This window comes from Agrilus planipennis, unplaced genomic scaffold (genome assembly GCF_000699045.2).
Source record: "Agrilus planipennis isolate EAB-ADULT unplaced genomic scaffold, Apla_2.0 scaffold199, whole genome shotgun sequence".
Taxonomy (NCBI): domain Eukaryota; kingdom Metazoa; phylum Arthropoda; class Insecta; order Coleoptera; family Buprestidae; genus Agrilus; species Agrilus planipennis.
The window spans coordinates 525,508-541,035 of NW_020439011.1; the positions used below are offsets into that span (position 1 = coordinate 525,508).

Consider the following 15,528-nt stretch of genomic DNA (forward strand, 5'->3'; position numbering starts at 1 on the left):
CAATCGGCCTCCGCGTTCGGCAGCGTTCGACATCTGTCTCTCTCCTACTTGAGTGAGCGATGCGTCCGCGTGGACAGCTGCTATACAATAATACATTTCCATTTACCTCCTTCTCTATATCCATACAAAATATTTGAAAAATGAAACCATTCCATCAGTATTTTCTTATGACGTTGTCACGTTCAACTATCGTCAGTAAACCGACTTTACAGACAACCGATTTTTTTTGTTTTGGGGAAATGCAAAGTAACCTAGCCTAACCAACCAGTCTGACTGACGACCTTATTATGATGAATCGAGAATCACACGTATATAAAACGCCATTAGAGAATGTTAGTTTGAAACTTATGTAAAGAAAATAACATCATAATTATTTGTAATTGAGTGATAAAAATGCTAATTCTCGGTTCAATAAAATCGTTTAAAGGCTGACAATATACGTACAAAAAGCGCCGTTGTCATTAAAGAAGATTTTGATGGAGTAGAAAAATTCTTAATGTAAATGCTGTATTCGGATGATCGTCATAAAGTTAAAATTGAATTTCTGGCTAAGTCCCCGTACAAATAAAACTGGACATCCCAGACAGCATAAAACACAGCCATAAAGTTCGCAAATACGATCGTCGCCCTATAACAATTTCGAGTACTTACACGAGTTTATGTCATTACTTGGCCATTCAATAAAAATTATAGACATTGTTTTGAAAAGTTTAAAGATCGGAATTAATATTTACGTAACTTTTAAACTACAGTAGCTATTTTCGTATTTCGTTTTGACATCCGACAAACACTGCAGCGTTGATCAACATTAATAAGATGAAATGGCCATAAACAACTTACTAAATTACCGTGGTCTTCTTAATGTTGTCGGTTAGTTGTACATAAATTGTTTAGCATGCAACATAGTTAATAATATTCTGAGGGCATACAGACCATTAATAAACATTCACCCTTTTATGTCAAAAAGATAGTTTGCATAAATTTATACTAGTTCTACAGCCTCTCGTTTCACTGGCAGCGCTACTTAAATCAAATACTTTTTAAAAACATGTTAACAATGCGATGACCTACTATTATTGATGCTGCATGTAACTCAAATGAAAAATCGATAAGGAGTAATTGCAACTGTGACAAACTACTGCATTCAATTTAAAAATAATCTAAAGAAAACCATTGATAGATAATGAGGATATGAAGAAGCATTTGCATGAAGAATTCTTAATCTTCGCATTTCATTTAAACTAGAACAACCCGCATCCTTAACTATTTGTGAATAGTAGGTAATCTAATCTAGGTCTGCCTGTACTCCTCTTAACGCCTGTTTCTGTTTCATTCATGTTTATTTTCGCTCTTTCCCTGCTTTTTCTTCCCTTGCGTTGCAGTATTAATCTTATACTAAACAAAAAAAGGTTAGCATATAAGGTAAAAGACCCAGTTATTGACACTGGCCCAGTTTCTGAAAATTTTAGGTTTATGTTGAATTAAAAAAAAAAAAGATCTTAAGTGGGTTAATAAATTTTTTAAAAATTAAAATAAATTTATTCTGTACTTAATTAATGACAAGCACAATAATAAAAAATAAGAAAACTTAATAAAAAAAATCTTTAAGTGTGGAGTGACTGCGGAAGCCATTTTTTAGTTATGGTCTAAGCAAATTACGGAAGCGCGTTCGACGATTCAATCAGTGAAATAATCATTATATAAGTATAAAAATATAATAAAATATATATAAATTGTTTAATAATGAACTATTATTTAGTCTAAAAAATCAATATATCATATTAAATAAAGCTTTATTAATAAAATATAAGTGTCAATAACTAGGCTCAATTTTATAGGTATGTCGCAGTTATTGACACTCACATTCTTACCTCTTACTCAGGAGGTTATTTGTTTGTTGACATCCATAAAATGTTTCAAAATTTGTATTTATTATGATTATTATGATTTGATATACTATTTTCTGTAATTACAGCGATAAATATTCATTTAATATTTTTGTGAATAAACTAAACATTATATTCACTGTTATAAATAATTCTTTCAAATACGAAAATGATTGTTGTAAAAGAAATTTCATCTTTGTTAGTGTTAAAATGATTATTACTATGATAATTTTTACTTTCAATTGAATTATAAATTTTATTGATGATACAAATACATATTTTTGTTTGTTATTTTCAGGAGTTAATTATTTTTGTTAAAAATAACAATATCTTACTTATAATAAATATTTAATTTATCTTTAATGAATACTTAATTACTTATAGTTTATTTAAACTTGATAATACATAATTTAACCGAGAGAGAATCATTACCAAATATGAGTGTCAGAAACTAGGCCGATGGCAGTGTCAGAAACTACAACACAAGAAATTTTAAGTGTCAGAAACTGGGTCTTCAAACATCACTTTTTAAATCATTAATTAAAATTACTAATTCGCTTCAAATAATTATATCGCGTATATGAGTTTTTCTAGAAACTCTGAACTTGTTTATAGTATAAAAATTATTTATTCTAATTAAATATTATTTTAGTTATCGTAATATAATCTCAGCTGTCACTCTTAGAGTGTCAGAAACTGGGCCTTTTACCTTAGTGAAATATTTTTTGAATGATTTAGCATGAGATGATACAGAGGCGGTCGGTAATATGTCTCATAAAATATTAGATGGTTATTAAAAGCAGTTCGGGGCTGGCAATTTCTTTGTTTCTTCTTCTGTTCTAGTCAGTGTTGTAATCGAGTTTGTAGTGATATGGGAAAAGGAAACTTTGCCGGACACACGATCCATTACCACGTTACATCAATAACCGGGCTAAAGAAAAGAGCAAACAAAAAGTTGAAAGCTTGACGGCAGTGTGTAGCAGTAGCATGTGTTGCCTCAGCTGAACTAGTGTAGTTCTCCAACTCCAACGAGTAACACCACATGCATGATCGAACGAATAAACGAAGAGGAGAACTGGATGGGCTGTAGTCATCATCTTATACTCGCGTCTCTCCGCCAAACTCCAAACTTTCATCACTCGAAATTTCGAATTTTCAATTTCCTTCACAACTTTGCCTCCCAACTCTCTCAAGAACGAAAGTTTTCAATGAAGCTCTATTGAAAAAAAATCATCTAATTGGTTAAAAGCAGATACCTTTCCAACTTTTTCTAACAATGACTTCAATTTGACAGCAGATATCCCGGTACCTAACTCAAACGGTCAAACGTAAAATGCAGTGCTCTCGTTGGTGCATTTTTTGTGAAACAGTCACTTAATATAAATTGAAGTGGATCGTTCACCAATTTATAGCAGTTTAACTATCTCTCAGAAACAGTATTTCTTTCTGGATAAAAGGTACCCCATGTCCTTTTCTGTACCCTTGGCAATGTGTGTAGAAAATTTCATAATGATCGGTTGAGTCCTTTGATTTCTCGTCACCCTCTAGTCTCTATTTTTCTTAGCTTCCCCTGCTACTTGAATTATTGTAAACGCATTTAATTTACATACTTGTCTCACTCAAATCAAACAGCTTATTAGTCCAAACCACAGTTCAAAGGCATGATTAATTAGAGCTAACTGTACGTATATGCATACAATACATTAATATACGTTCACCTTTGACCGCCATTCACGGAAACCATCCTAATGTAATTTCAGGTGTTAACAGTAGTTCGGCTATCGATCAAAAAGCATTACGATGTCGTAAACGATCCAGTTTGTATTTTCGAAAATGTAAACAAGCATTTAATAGTAAATGACAATTGAAAGGTTGTAAAGATATCATGGTCTATAGTTACATTATTGATAAATTGCGTATATTTAGTTTTTTGATTTAGGTCAGGATCGAGATAGTCCCTCTTAATGGGAGTGCGATGGGTCAGGATGTGGAGACCGAGAATAATTAGGTTCGGAAACGACTACAGTATGCAATAAATATATCTAAAGTAGTTACTAGTTAGTCTTATATTTATTAGTATGCTTAGATTTGCAGCTTTTAGGTATCTAGGAAGTCAGATAAGTCAGGACGGAAGGAGTAGTAGGGATATAAAGCATGGGTTAGTGCAGGCTCGAGTTGCCTTGAATAAAAAAAAGTCACTTGTATGCTCGCGAACGGTTAATTTAGAAATTCGAAAAAGGTTGTTAATTAAAAAAATTAGAAATGTTTGGTGCACGGCGCTGTACGGATGCGAAACATAGACGGTGGGCGCGGCGGAAAAGAAAAAGTTAGAAGCTTTCAAAATGTGGTGTTACAGGCGAAATTAAGAGGTATTAGGAAGACTGTGGAAGTTAATAAGGAATAGGTGAGATAGGTTAGTAGGACACTTTCTCAGACATGAAGGTCTAATCAGAGACATATTAGAGGCAGAAAGGGAAGTTAGGAGGGAGTAGAGGTAGACCTAGTTTAGATTACTGTTCGCAAATAGTTAATGATGTGAGTTGTTCTAGTTTTAGGGAAATGCGAAGATTAACTCAGGATAGAAAAGAGTGGAGGTGCATGTCCAACCAGTCTTAGGACTGACGACCTTATGATGATGATGATGATATCAACTCTATAATTTACATTTCCTTAACGTTTGGTGACTTGTAAATGTTAATTGAAGTATATGGTCTAGTTTCCGATGTGAGTCGTTTCGGAGGATGATGTTGTAAAATCTTATCTACTGCGGTATTTAATCGATAAAGGGAAATTCATCTTACGAAGTAGTAGTGTAAGAAAAAGTCTTATGTTTTGTGATCAGGGCTCGCGGCCAAGCAGATGGCGAATGCTGTAAAAAGTTTCCCCCTTAACTCGGTTCATAGCTAACTTTGAATGTTTTTATTGTTGATGAATGCTTATCAGTTCCTTTAAAGGATTCGCCGGTTCGATGCCTTCCTTCCGGAGGAAGCCCGAGGAAATTTCCTATTCTACACACAATTCAAATCTACTTCATGTAGGTATTTCAGCCCCATTTATCCTCAATTATTTCAACACTGAAACCGATTCTTTAGAAATATGCATTCACTAAGCAGGAAAACCTTAGCTACACCTCTTATAACAAGCCTTTCGGAATACCTTCAACTGAAACTGTTCACGTGTTATAAAAATTCAAATCTCGGAAAAACGTAAGTGGATAAAGGAAAAACATTCAGTAACTATTAATATTAAGAAGTAGGTGGTACCTCTTGTACGTTGAATATTTATTTTAATTTTAAATACACATTCGAATTAAAAAACTCCCTTTTCAGAAGTCAGCTCAAAGAAATGTCGTGCAAAAAATTCGTCAGTATGTATTTTGTGTCTTTGAAACATGATAATAATACGTACATCTATTCACAATGACTGTTTCAAGGATCAAAAGCAGTGGGACAATAGACATACAAATTGCAGGGTGGTAGCAGCTGTTAGCTCGGACATATCCTCACTAGTTGTTATTACGGTGGCTACGGCAGGAATACAAGGGTTAAATATTAGAATTATTCCAACCTACGTGTGAGAGAAATACAAAATTTGTTTCGATTATATTTCTACTCAAATATCAACACGTAGTATTCATACGCTACCTTTTTTAATTATAAAGCGTTGACAACAACACGATACCCAAGAGAATACTCCCATTCGAAATCAAGTTCATTCATTCGTAGGTACGTTTTTTGGTTCAGTTGTAAAATACATTGTTTTTGACACCTTACAATCAGATTTCCCTTTTTTGATAAAAAAAAAATAAAAAAGCAGAAAAATTATATTGAAGTAGGTATAACCAATCTGAAATAAATTGTCAAAACATTCTGAGATGTTGTTGAAGAAGTTACAAGAAATTATGTGATATGAAGTTAGTTTAAAGGAAATAATCATCAAACGATGATTTGATATATTTTCGTTTCTGTAGGAATAAATAGAAACCCGATGTTAATTTCCACAAAAATGTTGTTTTATGTTGGAGAATATTTTGAAATCGCTGTTTAAATTCAATAAGAAGGAAGTTTTTTGATATTTTGATTAGAAAAGTACATGTCTAGCAACTCTTTCCATTACCTACGTCAAAGCGGAGAGATATGTAGTTGTAGAGTATACAGATTAAAGCACAGCTTGTACCACATTTACGGTTCATCGAGTTAAGCAGCAAATCTTGCCCTTTCTATACAAAAGCTTCCTGAAAGTTTTCCTAGGAAATTTCGAATGTCCTCAATTAACATCTATACATGCAATCATACATATAAATATATGGACTTTGAACTGAAAAGACAGTTATGTCTTTCATGCAGGAATTTTGTATTTTATTTAAAATACTTTTCCAAATGTATTTTCTCTTTGTAAAATGCAAAATACATTTTTGCCTCTAAATCAAACATAATATAAAATGATGAATGAAAATTGGTACATTGACTATTGAAGGAATTAGAAGCTTAAAAAAGGGACAAAAAGACATTCCATGAATTCATATTCTAATTTTTTAACTGAAGAGAACTCAGAAAATTCTAAACTCCTTAGAAATGGGTAAGCTAAAATATTAGATCGATATTATTGGAATTTTGAAGGTCCAAATTGATACCAGCACCTGCCAAATCACCACTTATCGTACCTTTAGCAAGGAACTACGAAATTCTATGAATTACAGCAAAACAGCCCCCAAAACAATATCCAATTGATATAAGCCAGCTGTGTAGAGCTGAAAACTACAAAATATTGTGGTGTGCTAATAAATGCATATAATCCAAAATTCTTAGAAAACAATTCTAAAAACTTTACTTACAAAAATCAATTGTCAATCAAAATGTTTTTCTAAAATTCCACGAGACAATAAAATAATGGTAATTCTTTTATGGAAGCGAATCTGAATATCTATCTATAAATAACTACGTTGAAAAAAAAATAATGTAAAAAAGAATTGAATTCGACGACCAAATTGAAGTGCACCTTAGGCCAGTGTAGTGATGCCAGCATTCGTATTCACTGACCCATTTACTGATACACACAGTACTTCTGATTAACATTATAAATTTCCGGTTGTTGAGCACAATTGGCGATGAAATAAAAATGTACGTGGCAGTTGTCTCTGCCTTGTCCTACAACGTAAGGCATTCTCTACACGAACAAATGTTTTTCATTAATTTATCGTTTATATCACGGTATTGTTTAAATTAACTATTATATAAATTAAGAAACGGCTTAATTTCGTGGAAATTTATAATAGCTATAGCTTTATTAACACCCTTCCTTGTTTGTTTACTGTTTTTGGAAATTCTTCGTTTTATTACTGAAAACATTTTCAGCATAACAACTATTTAATGCGTATACTTCCTAATAAATAGGAAAATAATGAAATGTTTTTTATCCAGAGTGGAATTAAAATTTCATTTCAGAAATACAATTTGCAGATTTATATTACAAAAATTTTCCATAAAATAGAATGACTTTAAAATTAAAAGCCTTGCTTCGTTTGAAAACTCTATCGCGATCATGGGCACAGACGTAGTCAGAATATTCTTTTTGGAGGAGTTCAAAAAACTACGCCCATTTAATGTTTCGTTTGCACCCCTAGACTTATATATGTGTCTAGCCGACCTTTGAAACCGGCAGTGAACATGGTTAAATATTCACTTTCGCTTTTCTTTCCGAGCTTTTGGTCTTTTCGATCCAATGTTGAGTGCAATTGTATTTCTCTTCGTAGTAAATTTAATTGGATAAATCCTTGTTTCGACCCCATTTCGTATAGTGACTATTTCGTTCAGGATTTTAATGTACGCGACATGGTGACAGTAAACTTTACAAGTTCAGTCTTATCGAGTTCTTGTATTTTTACTGGGATCGTTCAGTAGCAGTCTGGTCCCGATAGACATTCGAAGAGGAGAAACTAGAGATGGGAAAATCCTTGATTACAACGTTGATATTATTAGATTATAAGCCCGAGGAAAGGTCTGCCAGACTAGATTACGGAAATCAGTTAAGCTCCTATCTTCACATCGAAAACAAACGTTTCCCGGATTAGTATCTACTCCTACTGCTATTATTACTGCAACCGTAAGGGTACAGCTATTTTTCCTACACTTAACAAAATTGTCCTGTTAAAATTAACACAATCGCAATATTTGCGCTCTATTTCACAATTCTATATTGTTTCCTAACTTTATTTCTACACTATGTCACTCAAGCGAAAGCCGCCCTTTTCAGTAAACAGTTCTCAATTATTTTATTCGATGCTATTATTTTACAGTTAGGTCTCGTTACTTGCAGCTTACATATATAGTTAGAACGTTCAAAATTGATATAATCTGCAATAAAACTAATAAAATAATTCGGAGTGGTCTGTATTCTATCGAAACTGCCAGACGCGGATCGCGATCTCTATCTTTTTGGATCTCATCAGCGCGTCGTAGTCAGCTCAGTCACAACACAGACCAACTTTTACCTGCTGTCTTAACAGCGCGTTTTAGAAAATACCACAAAGGGCGCGGTAAACGCCATCTGTAGTACGATGCTACATTTTAGGATTACGTATGCTCCAACAAGGTCCATTTAAATATATGGATATCTACTTGCTGAAACGAATCCCGGCGTAGCTAACCTCAACGTGATAGGCACGTTACCATAATCGAATAAAATAATTCGAAGTGGTCTGTATTCTGTCGAAACTGCCAGACGCGGATCGCGATTTCGATCTTTTTGGATCTCATCAGCGCGTCGCAGACAGCTCCGACAGAACACAGACCAACTTTTACCTGCTGTCTTAACAGCGCGTTTTAGAAAATACCACAAATGGCGCGGTAAACGCCATCTGTAGTACGATGCTACATTTTAGGATTACGTATGCTCCAACAAGGTCCATTTAAATATATGGATATCTACTTGCTGAAACCATAATCGAATATGGTAACGTGCCTATCACGTTGAGGTTAACTACGCCGGGATTCGTTTCAGCAAGTAGATATCCATATATTTATAAGGACCTTGTTGGAGCATACGTAATCCTAAAATGTAGCATCGTACTACAGATGGCGTTTACCGCCATTTGTGGTATTTTCTACAATAAAACTGTCTCATTTACTTTCTTCTTTCAACTTATTAACTAAACTAGAGCGGCTGCTGACGGAACGTCTATTTTTACTCACGACAGGCGTTATATAGGAATATCGTAAAGAAAGAAAAGGGATGTCAGGTATGAATTGCAGCGGACACTTATAAAGAAAAGGGATAGCATTACACCAATTGATGTGTTATAGAAAGAGATGCAGTCCCAAGCGGAAAGGAGAGAGAAATAACATTACCAATTTTGATAATCCCAACTATATTTTTCTAATTAATAAATTGCACAGTTATTTCTTCAACAAATTAAATATTGTTCGAACAAATACGTGGATATTGATATTTGAAAAGATTGATTTGAATTAATTATATACGTTCGAACTTTAAAAAAAGCCATACAATAATAATTTTATTATTCTTGGCAGTGAAACAAACAACTTTGTGCTTATAGTAATTTGTGTAGCATTTGGTTTTGTATGTGGTAATCTTCTTGTGGATGCAACTTGTTCTGTATTCTGACTGTGAAGTCGCACAATTAGTAAACATAACCATTAAACTGACAAAACAGACCGACAAGAGGTAAAGAGAACAAGGTAAGGAAGAGAATCTAGCGTGCTGTGGTAATATAATGCCAGTGCCAATAGCGTAGTTGAATGTAAGATACTTACGCATTTCATTTAGCGTAAAATGTCTTCGTTGGGGTTTTCCCCCTCTCGACTGCTTTGTTTGCTTTTACTTGATGATGGAAATACCTACAATGATCCGGATCATTTGATTTAGTTAATTTATCAAACGCTTTGACAATCACCATGTGAACACTATCAAAATAATTAAAACTACGTACATAGGTAATAAAAAATCCAAAATTTTACGTTATCAACAGAATCTGTAGGAACCAAATGTTAAATTCATTAACGTAAATGCAGGCTACGACCCACGAGATTCTCAATTGCCTCTACTACATATGGGAAATTTTCATTTTTCTTGCATATTGTTTAAGAACGTTTTCAATGCATTATGTAATAAAAAGTCGATCGGTTGATTGTGACGGTGATCAAAATATCGATAGCATGTAAATTGGGAACTGTTGTGGAATATGAAACGAATCAAATGAACGAGTTGGCTGGCAGGTTTATTGGCTTTAGGGGAAATGCTACAGAACCACTGCTCTCACTGTTACTAGTGCTCCTGTTAGCTGTCATGAGGCGTTGAACACTGAAACGTCGACATGAAGGAAGAAAACGAAGAAGCCGAAAAGTTGACTTGCTAATTAAATGTCTATTCGCTAGAACTTTTGCATTTCGTAAAATCCGTTGGGAAAATAGCAAATTGTCAAAATTTCTTTTCAAATTCAAATACACTTTTTCCTGTAGCATTCCGCGATATTTCTCTAGTACTTATCTATTATTTTTAACTAAGCTATAAACATCAAAAGGAAAACAAATAGCGCCCCTAAAAATGCTTAAACTGAAGGATCTAAAAGAAAAATACCTTTACATTTGCAATCTACATCGAGATAAATCAATTCCAGGAACAAAATATCAAAAATTCAGAAATGTTTTGGATCTACCTCGTTATTTTACGATAATTTGACTGCACTAAGTAACGAGTTATTTAATTATTTTGGAATAGATTGTATGTAGTTTCATTCATACGTACAGTGTGGAAGCAACGTATATAAGTTGTTAATGTTGGAGGAAATTCCATCAGGGGAATTGTCTTGTACAATTCATGTTGTGGCAGGCAGTAGCACCGATGTGCCACAGTCCGCGAGCGTCGCGATGTCAGAACTTGCGGATATATAAAACAGCCACCGTTTTATGTCACGTCAAATTTAAATAGGAAACACAACTCCTTACTTGTATCTTTCGCACAATATTACATCGATTTGGATCAATTATTAAACAGAAATTACCAGAAGCAGCTGAAATAGGTCTAGTTACTAGGCTAAATTCCAATTTTCTCAATTTCCAACTGGCAAATTTAGTTAAAATAAAACAGAGGGTAATTGTAGAAGCTTCTATTTTAGTTTGCCAGTAGGTCGTGCAGTCTATAAAGTTTCGATATCTAAATATAATTTACTTTCTATTTGAAAAGTATTTAAAGTTCCCTGAAGGAAATTCAGTAAAACAATTTACATAGATAAACTGAGAAATCCAATATTTATTATGGTATTGCACGAAGGATTATGTGAAAATCTCCGTTAAAGTTGCTTATTCCAATCTCAAGCCTATAATCCTTTTCATACGAAGCGTTGATCGGTTAGTTTGATCGACTGCTCAAAGCAAAACTTTCGAAAAGATCAAGGTGAGGTAATAAAAATAAATTTAAAAAACAAACGCAGGCGACTCAACCGATTGATTATAAATCAAATTACATGCCAAAAAATGTTCATATAAGTCAAAATTGGTCGAATGTGAAACTACTATGCGTAGGGTTGATATCGTCTGTGAAAAAGTTATAGGATTCTGGCTGAACGAAGAAAATCACACATCCAATTTTGTGTTATCAAGATAAAACTTTTTTCTACGGTGGCCCGTTTCGGTTTAGAAAAAGTATCACGAATTAGCCCTTCTGTTTAAGTATCCAATATTGGTTTGCACCCTTCAAAAAACCGAAGAAAAATTCTTTGTCAGCATGTTGTAATCAGGTCAACTTAATCAGTGGCAGACAGCTGATTTCTAATCTCAACTTATTAATGTTTCTCAATTTTATGATAAAGCGGTATCTAACGAAGAAAAAAGCCACGAAAGGGAAATAATACTCCACACAACAATTTATTGCTATCTAGCAAAAACTAAAATCATATTCGGTTGGCATGAATCGTGAATCGTCAATCTGACGTCAAAGGAATTAAGAACAATTTGTTTTACCTTATATGTGCCTAAGTTTTTGACTGAGCAGGCAAATTTGACATTCCTTCCGGCAGCTACAGTTATGTTTTCGATAACATCCGTGAACTCAGGTTCTTCTGTAGCAGGCGTCGCAATAGCCGATGTTGCAACTAAAACAAACGTTTATATTAATTGTGTTATTAATATATTTACAATATTTCAATACAGTTTCGGGGTTTTCTGTCATTTTTAAAAGTATCGTATATAAGACTATAGGCGCAAATGGCTTTTTAGGGGGTGGTTAATCATTTTGTTAACAAACCTGCTGTTAGACAAATAAAACATATTATAAACAGAAACAAGAGTTATGGAAAGAAGAGGTGATGAAAAATAAAACAATATAAGTCATTTAATTAAGTTTCTTTTTCTATTATATCGCTGTTTTTTATAATAAAAAATATATTTTGGGAGAGTGCTTTTAGTATCCAGTGGCGCTTAGTTAAATGGGACAAGATGTTAAATATACTTAAAAATGTAGGGATGAATTACGAAGATAGAAGAGTGATACTTAGTTTGTATAAAGAACAACAAGCACTTATAGAAATGGGGATGCAACGTAGAGAAGTAAATATTAGGAAGGGAGTTAGGCAGGGATGCACACTGTCACCGCTACTTTTTAATCTATACATCGAAGACGCCATCAACATCATTAAAGACAGTACAACTGTAGGGATAGATGTGCAAGGGCAAAAGATTAGTATGCTTAGATTTGCAGATGATATAGCAGTATTAGCATCTAGCAAGGAGGACCTAGAGATAGCTTTAAATAAAATGGAAGCGGTACTGACAGATCAGTACTGTATGAAAATAAATAAAAGTAAAACTAAAATACTGGTATGCAAGGGAAGAAAAAGTAGGGAAAGAGCGAATATAAAGATAGGAGACGAAAAATTAGAAGAAGTGGCTGATTTTAGATACCTAGGAAGTCAGATAAGTGAGGATGGAAGGAGTAGTAGGGATATAAAGCAGAGGATAGCGCAGGGTCGTGTCGCCTTTAATAAAAAGAAGTCACTTCTATGCTCGCGAACGGTTAATTTAGAAATTCGAAAAAGGTTGTTAAAGGTGTATGTTTGGAGCACGGCGTTGTACGGGTGCGAAACATGGACAGTGGGAGCGGCGGAAAAGAAAAGGTCAGAAGCGTTCGAAATGTGGTGTTATAGGCGGATGATGAGGATATCATGGGTAGAAAAGGTTAGAAATGAAGAGGTATTGGAGAAAATAGGAGAACAAAGGACTCTATGGAAGTCAATAAAGGTTGGTAGGACACTTTCTCAGGCATGAACGTCTAGTCAGAGACATATTAGCGGCAGAAACAGGAGTTAGGAGGGGTAGAGGTAGACCTAGATTAGATTACTGTTCGGAAATAGTTAAGGATGTGGGCTGTTCTAGTTTTAGGGAAATGGAGGTACGTGTCCAACCAGTCTTAGGACTGATGACCTTATGATGATGGCGCTTAGTTGCGCCTATATATAAGACATATACAGATGTGCTATGTTGAGCGATATGCAACAAAAAAAATTGGTGAAAATGATAACCAAACCAGAAATGGAACTCTTGAAAATTATTTATGCATAGTTAAGAGAGCAAATTCTCATTTCGCGAGACGTTACGAAACGACAATTCGGTTTTATTTTCTGTATTTCTGTTAGTCGAAGAGAAAGGAAGGCAGAAAACTAAATTAGGGAAGCATTAGGTGGCAGCTTTGATTGTATTACTAAACTCGAGACTTTTCCTTAGAGCGCTTTGCTTAAGTTTGCTTAAGGGTCTGTGAGTTACATTTCAAGAAGCCATTTACATATAAGGTAAATTCAAATTAAATACAACACTACAGTCTAATCAGGAACGTCAACTCAAATACGTACACCCTCGCCATGGAAATGTTTTTTTAATTTTGTCTCTTATTCAGGGAAAAAAGGCTCGTTTGTTTTGGCCTTGACATAGAAAACTAAATAATTTAAATGCCTACCGTCGTTTTATATTTTATAGAAAAATCCGTTCTGAAGCTTCTTGCACGCGCGTATATCCGATATTTAGATAGATATTACCTTTTAAAATACTTATAAGTATTCATTAAGTTGGAAAGTAAAAAATAACAATAGAAGTTAATAAACTGATCGCGAATATGAAAGACAAGTCAATAAAAGATGGTTTTGCTTTTCGTCATTAATTTTTTGCGCATAGGATTTGAGATACTTAATTTAGGTGCCTTTATAATATGAAAAATAAAAGACTCTAAGCAGAAAAATGGCAAGAAAAAAAACGAAGCTATTATAGTCTGCGTTCTTTTTCATAAAGGGGCTATTTAGGAACATTAAAACTGATCTTTTCCCTTTCAACTTGCACGGCAATCTTAGGGAGTTAAAAACTCATCAATTTCAAAGACTTTGCGGAAATTATCCTGACAATCGAAAACGACACCATTCTTCTCTTATAATAGGTCGCAGGAAAACATTAAAACAATGTCGAAAATGTGAACTTTATTAGAAAAAGACTACAACTTTCGAAAACTTTAAACATTACAAAATCATCCCCTCAAAATGAATGCATTTCAAAGCTTACAATGCCCTATTGTTACAATCTTTATTGTATCTATGCAATATGTCAATGTTCATGTGATTACTAAGCAAAAGTAGATAGAATCAAAAGAACAATGCCAAGATAAACAAAAAAATCTAATTTAATGGAAAAAGCTGTAATAATATAACAGAAAGGAGCTGATGGCTCACAACAAGAGAAAGTGACATATTTACTATTGGAAAATGATTCAAAAACATAGTACATAGAGATAATTACCTCTAAAACTAATTAGCTAGCAGCAATATTGATAATTAATAGACATAGCCTTAAATAAAATAAAAGCGGTATTGGCAAAATGGTAAATAAAGTAAAACAGAAATATTGGTCTGTAAGGTAAGAAAAAGCGAATATAAAGATAGCAGACGAAAAACTAAAAAGTCAGATAATTCAGGATGGAAAGAGCAGTAGGGATATAAAGGATAACTTTTGAAATGTGTTACAAGCGAATGATGTTAGAAATCAGGTTTTAGAAAGGGTAGGAGAACAGAGTTAATAAAAAATAGACAAGATAACTTGGTAGAACACGTTCTAAGGCATAAAGGCATAGGTAGAAATATGTTGAAAACAGATAGAGGAGTTCAGAGAAGTAGAGGTTAAATAACAATTCACATACAGTAGAGGATGAGGGATGTTCTAGTTTTAGCTAAATTTAAAGGTTAGTTCAAGATAGGAATTGACGTCTGCGATTCGCTTCTCAAACGTCACGAAAATGATCCATTTTTGAAGCGCATCATCACTGGGGACGAAAAATGGGTTGTATACAACAACGTCAAACGCAAGAGGTCATGGAACAAAAAAGATGGACTGGCTCAAACCATTTCCAAAGCCGATATTCACCAAAATAAGGTGATGCTGTCTGTTTGGTAGGATTTTAAAAGAATCGTTTTTTTTTGAGCTTTTACCGGATAACACAACGATTAATTCGGAAGTCTACTGTCATCAGCTGGACAAACTGAATGATGCACTTCAACAGAAAAGGTCAGAACTAATCAACATGAAAGGTGTAGTGTTTCACCAAGACAACGCGAGACCTCACACAAGTTTGGTCACTCGCCAAAAGCTTTTAC

At 33.9% G+C, this 15,528-nt stretch overlaps 1 protein-coding gene across 5 annotated transcripts in view; it reads right to left on the reverse strand.

The window, feature by feature from the left end:
- Positions 1–15,528, reverse strand: part of LOC108741299 (neurotrimin-like) — a 78,881-nt gene that overhangs the window by 49,634 nt on the left and 13,719 nt on the right. For all 5 annotated transcript variants that reach the window (XM_025976176.1, XM_025976172.1, XM_025976174.1 and 2 more), the window contains exon 2: positions 11,864–11,994. In XM_025976176.1, coding sequence (XP_025831961.1) covers positions 11,864–11,994 — 131 coding nt within the window. The remainder of the gene's footprint in view (positions 1–11,863; positions 11,995–15,528) is intronic.